This window comes from Lactuca saligna, chromosome 4 (genome assembly GCF_052625555.1).
Source record: "Lactuca saligna cultivar CGN05327 chromosome 4, ASM5262555v1, whole genome shotgun sequence".
Lineage (NCBI taxonomy): Eukaryota > Viridiplantae > Streptophyta > Magnoliopsida > Asterales > Asteraceae > Lactuca > Lactuca saligna.
The window spans coordinates 83355391-83363008 of NC_136420.1; the positions used below are offsets into that span (position 1 = coordinate 83355391).

The 7618-nt window shown below is 27.3% G+C and overlaps 1 protein-coding gene across 1 annotated transcript; it reads left to right on the plus strand.

Annotated features, from left to right (window-relative positions):
• The first annotated feature begins 3591 nt into the window (after window positions 1-3591).
• Window positions 3592-5901, plus strand: LOC145042255 (RING/U-box superfamily protein). Its single transcript, XM_078990652.1, has 7 exons — window positions 3592-3953; window positions 4295-4622; window positions 4747-4796; window positions 5028-5069; window positions 5142-5263; window positions 5367-5475; window positions 5598-5901. Exons 1-7 carry the CDS (start codon window positions 3741-3743, stop codon window positions 5658-5660), a joined length of 927 nt encoding a protein of 308 aa, XP_078846778.1. The 5' UTR covers window positions 3592-3740; the 3' UTR covers window positions 5661-5901.
• The last annotated feature ends 1717 nt before the right edge of the window (window positions 5902-7618 follow it).

Genomic DNA, 7618 nt, shown 5'->3' on the forward strand with positions numbered 1-7618 from the left:
CAAAGGTAGGTCGTGGTGGGCAACATTGGCCAATGTTCGATTGAAATAACATAGCCTTCTTCCTCGTAAAGTATTTATGATTTCTCTAAATTTGCCAATAGTTTCTTTGCATTCACCTCTCCACCAAATATTATGTTCTCATGCGACATTAACAAACAAATTGTTAAAGCTCAATAACAACAACGTGAATTTTAAATTGCTCACTTAAATATGTGCAAAACAATATTTTCATGGGTATAGTACAACAACAAACATAAAACTAACTACAAAATACGTATAAAAAGACTAAAAAACATATGAAAATCTTGTTTTTACAAGTGAAATCTTAAAATGTAGATGTGAAAATAAGATTTTCGCAACTCTACATATCAAAAAGTTGTTTTCACAAGTATAATATAACCAAAAACGAAAAAAACGCTACATGAAATGTACTATATATATATATATATATATATATATATATATATATATATATATATATATATATATATATATATATATATATATAACGAAAAAACTTATTTTAATTCGTAGATTGTTATCATCTTGTCTCATTTTCTTCAGATATAATTTGTTCGTAGATACGACACAAACGTTTAAAAGATGAGAAAATATATTTTTACCTTATATATGAGACCATGGTCTAATAGTCATGCCCATTTTGAGTGTGTTCGGTAAACTAGTTAGTAGCATGTAGCTGCTAGCCGATAGTGTTTTATTAAACGCTACATGATGTAGTTTTTAGATTTGGAGTGTTCTATTTAAAGTAAACACTTAAAGCTTGTAACGCTAAATGAAGTTTTTTGTTCAAACGGAACATTTGTCAAACACTAGAAGCTAGAACTTCCTAAACTTTTCGTCCCAAATACACTTTAAAAATGACATTTTCATATTCCAATATGATTTTTCCTTGGCCCATTGATAATATTAGGTTATGTTTGGCAGACTAGCTGAAAAGCTAGTTGACAAAAAATAACGTTTGGTAAAAACTAGCTGATAAGCCAGTTGAAAGACATAAAATGACATTAAGAAGAATACATTTTTTGTAATTAAATAAGGGTATATTTAGGAAATTTTTTAAAAAGCTCCTAAAAAGCTTGCATATCAGCTAATTTTTGACTTGCCAAACATGACAATTTAAAAAAAAAACCTCAAAAAATAAGCTAGTTTATCAGCTAATTGTGGCACGCCAAACACAACCTTAATCATTTGATGATTCCGTAGGAGCTATTGACAAAATTAATAATTATTTTTTGAAAATTTCCAATTTTTATAAATATCTTAAATTAAAGTAAATAAGATTAAATGTTATAAACCTTTTTCTTTCAAAATTTATTGTTAGATAAACATAATGTATTATACTATGACATTTAAAATTAGTTAAAATATCTAAACACCAATGATATATCCTAGTCAATCAAATTATCTTTTAGGGCTAACGTCATAAAAACCCTCAAGTTTTCAGGGTTTTGTCGGTTTTGCCCAAAGTTGAATTTTATGTCCGTTTTTACTCTAACATTTTTCAAAAATGTTCGGTTTTACCCTTTTACAGGTGATAACAGGTTACCATTATATTAGTTTCGCAAAAAACCCTTAAGTTTATAGTTTTTTACGTTTTTACCCTTAAGTTTATATTTTTTTTTTACACTTTTACCCTTTGTATTTTTTTTTCATATTATATGTATTCATGCACAAAATTTATATTTATATACAAAAGAATTTTAATTAAGTATTGTATTTACATTTTTTTTAATGTTATTTCTTCACATGTGTGTGTATATATATATATATATATATATATATATATATATATATATGTGTGTGTGTGTGTGTGTGTGTATGGGTTTTTTCTTGGATAAATCATTTAAGATGTAAAAAAAACGCAAATTAATATGTTTTTAGAACTACAAGTACATATTTTTATGCATTTAAAAATATACATGTTAATAAAAAAACTTGTTGAATCATAAACATGTTTATATAAGTATATACATATAATCTTAGAAGTGTAAATATGTATTTTGATATATGTTTTTTTAAGTATAAATATATTTTTAGAAGTATATATACATATTTATATATAATAATGTAAAAATATGTATTTATACTTCTAAAAACTATATCTATAAAACAGGTATTCATAATTATAAAAATATTATTTATCTTTTTAAATGGTATAACCTTGCAAACACACACACACACAACGAAACAAACATATATATATATATATATATATATATATATATATATATATATATATATATATATATATATATAACATTAAAAAAATATAAATACAGTATTTAATTAAACATTTTTTCGTATATAAATACGATTTTTCTACATGAATACGTATATTATGAAAAAAAAATACTTAGGGTAAAAGTGTAAAAAAATTATAAACTTAAGGGTAAAAACGCAAAAAAGGGTAAACTTAAGGATTTTTTTTTGCGAATTTAATATAATGGTAACCTGGAAAACCTGTTATTACCGGTAAAAGGGTAAAACCGAACATTTTTTCGAAAATGTTAGGGTAAAAACGGACATAAAATTCAACTTTGGGCAAAACCGACAAAATCCTGTAAACTTAAGGGTTTTTATGACATTAACCCTATCTTTTATAGTAATTAAACTCTAATTTTTTTATTCTGTTAAAATATATAATAATTATATTATATTATTTCGTTTGGGGGAGATATTAAATAGGAATAAAAAAAGGTTACGAATCTCTTATGCACCAAATTCACTTGTAAATTGTAAATATAAACAATTAGCTCAATGCACACTATGAATTTAACAGTAAATAACGCTAAATCATTACAATTATTAAACTTAACTGTGGATTATAGTTATTAAACTATAAATACAAAACACCACCATCATTTTCAGTAATCCTTATTTACTAGTCGTTAGATTCATGTATTACATTATATATATATATATATATATATATATATATATATATATATATATATATATATATTATATATATATAAAAATCTAAATATTTAAGAACTTTAAATTTATAAGAAAATAAAAAAAATAATGAATTATTATAATGAAAATGTTTTTTATCTTTTAAATTTAAACAAATAATTTAAATAAATAAATAAACTAGTAAGCTTTAATTTTGAAAATTTTAAAATTAAAAGGTAAATTTATTAATGATATTAATATCAATTTATTACTATATTTATTGTAATTATTATATTAAAATATTATATGGAATTTAAGAAAAAAAACTTTTAAAATAATAGGTGATAAAATTTTTTATTTAAAATAAACATAAAATGACATTTGACAAATTAAATGAGAATGTGACAAGTAGAAAAAAAAAGTTTTTATTTATTAACGTAGATTTTTTGATAGATTTGAAAATCATGAGGTAATTACTAAAAAAAAATAAAAAAAAGGCCTTTTTTTGAATCCAAATAATGTAGAAATTAGTGGACAAAATTTATGTAATTACTTGTTACATAAAATTTTGAATTCAAATATCACAAATTTTTATTGGAATGGCCATTTGCTTGTCCTGTTAGGTTAGCCTGACCCGTTGGTTAACCGACACCGATCTCTCTGTCTATAATCATCGCTTTCGATTGCGGTGAAGAGATTGCGTTTGCGTACTCCTGTTGTGTTCTTCCTGTTGTCTCTCTGAAATCAATCATCGTCCCAAAGAATTTTTGATTCATTGCCTCTTTCATTCACCTTAACAATTTGCTTCTTCAAAACCCTAGTTCATGGACAACTCCAAAGACCAAGGCAGCAAGATCGCCAACAGCGATGAAAACCCTAGCAACAATACTCAATCTCCTGTTGATTCTTCCCTTATTCCTGCTGTCGCTGTAGAAAATGGCAATCCAAACCGCCCTTCTGCGGCTCCTAGAACTCCCTTTACCAATCTAAGTCAGGTCGATGCTGATCTTGCCCTCGCTCGTACACTACAAGACCAGGTATATCTCTTCGTATCTGTAGTCTGAGGTTTGTTTTTTTTTTTTTATCTGGATTGCAAGTTCTTTGTCTTTTATTCTTTGTTTTAAACTAGGTGGAGTTTGAGGGTATGAAATTCATTATTTTGAATTCTGGCCTTGATTGTTTCTAGTATGATTCTTGCTTCAATTGAAACTAGTATTTAGGCGCGAGATGCAAGCATCGGTCTTAGTGTGCTGTGCATGAACCCTAAATTTAAATAAGAACATTATGGTATTGATTGTTTTGTGGGTTTGTGGTTTTCTCTCATGTGATATCTCCTGTTAGATTTTTTTCCTTATGTAATTATGATTGGATTCAATAGGAAAGGGCATATATGATGTTGAGAATGAACGGCGATGGGAGTGACCATGAGAGTTGGGAAACAGGAAGTTATGTGCACGACGATGATGATGAATTCGATCATCACAACAGTGAATATGAGGGTTCTGAAGCCAATGAAGACGAAGAAGATGCATTTGATGTCCATGCTCACCTCGATCTTGGATCTGGAGAGGAGGATAGAAGTAACCACGGTGTTGAATTAGATCCCGCTTCTTTCCCAGATGATGAGGCATATGCAAGAGCTTTACAAGATGCTGAAGATCAAGAAATGGCTGCTAGATTATTAGCCCTCACTGGCATACATGACAGTGAGTTCTCATCATGAATTTCATTTTTCTTATTATTTTACCATCTTTAATATCATGTCGACATTGATTTATATCCTTTCAGTGGAAAACATAGATGTCTAACAAAGTCTTTGCTTAATGCCAGTGGTTACAGAGGAAGATGATGATATTGATGATCAGGGTGGTAATTCTCAGGTGATAATTTGATATACCCTTTGGTTCATAATTATTATTTAGATGTGTATCCAAAAGCCTGAATACTATTGAATAGAATACTATATATATTATGAATACATGAAGTTTTGAATGAAAGTAAATTAAAAGCAATGTATTCTAATGTAAATTTGGAATTAAAGGCAAAATAAAGAAAAGAAGAAAGCTATTATTTTCTTATGATTGTTATAGTGATAGTTCATTATCTTTCAGGGTACATGGGATGATGTTGACCCAGATGAACTATCATATGAGGTAATAATTTCTATTCTACACACATAATTCATACCTTTCTGTGCAAAAGACTTAAATGACCTTCTCATATAGGAATTACTTGCACTTGGTGAAGTGGTGGGGACAGAAAGTAGAGGGCTCTCTGCTGATTCAATTTCTTCTTTGCGCTCAGTAGTATACAAGATCCAAAATAATCAAAACGGAAGCAGTGACACGTAAACACAAACAACAATTTTCAAATTTTTTTTATTCCTCGGGGATTTATTTTATTTATTCTGATACTATTTGTTTGTTTATTAATTTTAATTTTGATTGCAGATGTGTTATTTGTCGGTTAGATTATGAAGATGGGGAAAACTTGATCTTGCTTTCTTGTAAACATTCTTACCATTCTGAATGTATAACCAACTGGTTACAAATCAACAAGGTATGTCAATTTCTCATATCATATGTCAACTTTTAAGTCTATTTTTGTAAAATGTTTTTTTTTTTTTTTTTTTTTTTTTTAATTATTAAGAAGATACTTGTACTATTATTATTGTGGTGCAGGTGTGCCCTGTTTGCAGCACGGAGGTGTCAACATCATCTGGAACGGGAAACACAGGTTGTTGACTCGGAAGATGAATGAATTGATGGAGGTTGACTATTGTGTGAAAGTTGAAAAGCACCATAAATAATATGATTTGTGACAATTGTATTGTTTGTTAGTTATATATTACATACCATCTCTATATAATATGGTGTAGTTGCTTAGCTACCTACCTTAGCTTTTTCGTGGAACTTACTTTGGTTTGGGACCATTATTATTCTAATTTCTCATTTCTCATTAATGTGTATTGGATCTTTAAGTCAATTTTTTGGCATTTCTGTTACCAATTTTAGAGGTATTGGTATTGATAATTTCGACCGATTTGTTTCCTCTATGCTCGATACTTGAAAGTTAAAACCAATGTGATTTTAACTATATATTTGTCAAAATTGCTTTATATTTGGATGACACTGTTATAATTAGGTAGGTAGATGGTATGATACGACTAAATGAATGTATTGTATGATCTTATAAGAAGAGAAACTCAATTCGAAAAAATTGAGGATTTGTTAAACTACATCCAAGTTGTGTGATTGTTTGCAAGGATTTTGATATTGAATACCTTGGTCAAATTTGAAAGCCCCTCCATATACATGATTTCAATTCAAGATTCTATTAGTAACAAATATGTGAATATTTTTTATTCCTAAGTATTTTTTTTTTCCAACGCCATATTAATAATTGATAAAGAATAATTTTTTTTATTTAAATTTAGAATTCTATCGGAACAACCATTATATGTTGTTTGTTTCTAAGAAAACCACCATATTTTCAAATTATTATATCATAATATCAAATTCAAAACTGAACATATCAAATATAACCTTTTGAGACATCTATACCAATATATTTAGAATAATGTTTTTCTTTCAAAATTGCAGTGGTTGGTATTCACAATGTGAATAAATACATAAGGCTCACACACAATGTGAATAAATATATAAGGTTCACATATATTATGCAACATTACAATATCATCCTTAAATTTAAATCTTTTTGGTCAAAACATGTTTAAGCACTCATGGTCAGCAAAGATTTTGAGTTTTACCTCATAAAAATACGAAGAATGCATTACATAACAACTCCATTCATTATTGAAAAAGTTTTCTTTTGTTCTTCAAGATATCGAACCTTTGATGAATCCACTTGGACACATTTTTCACTCACCATATAACCCACAAGCTACACTTATTAAGCCAACCCACAAGCTACACTTATTAAGCCAAAATTCATGTGTACATATACAAAATGTCATGTAATCTTTCGTTGTAAAGAAGTACCTAAAATATCGATATAAATGTACATTTATAATGAATAAAATATTATAAATTTTGATATATTTCTTTTTTCAATAAGAAATAAGTCCTTAAGAACAAAAAAAAAGATAATGATTTTTCAGAACAAAAAAACCTGCAACAACAAATAATAATGATTGGATAGAGCTTGATAAAAATAGAGATTATTTAAAAAATAAAAACCAATATGAGACTAAACTATGTAAAGACTACTAGATTATAGCCCGCGTTAAACGCGGGAAATACATAAAAAAAAAAAAACATATAATCGTTTATAGATATTGTATAATGATTATTAAAAAAATATATGGTTATTGGTATTATTGAAATATGTAGAAAATACATTGAAAACGATAAATATATATAATCATTGAAAGATCTCTTTGTAGGCATCATTTTTTTGTTTTATTAGTTGAACGATTTTCCTCGTCTTATATAGTTATAATATTTATATATTTATACGCATTTTAATTAGACGTTCATTGCATAATAACACACAAGAGCGAATGTTGATAGCAGAAAATGATGATGGAAGTTATAAGTAATATTAACGAAGTTGTATGAGAATGTTTGAAGAAAAGAAACGATTGAAAATAAATGTGAGTCGCGGATTTAATGATGAATCGTATATGTATGTGATGATTTGAATATGATTTTTCGGTATAAATGATTTCCTAATAAAAAAA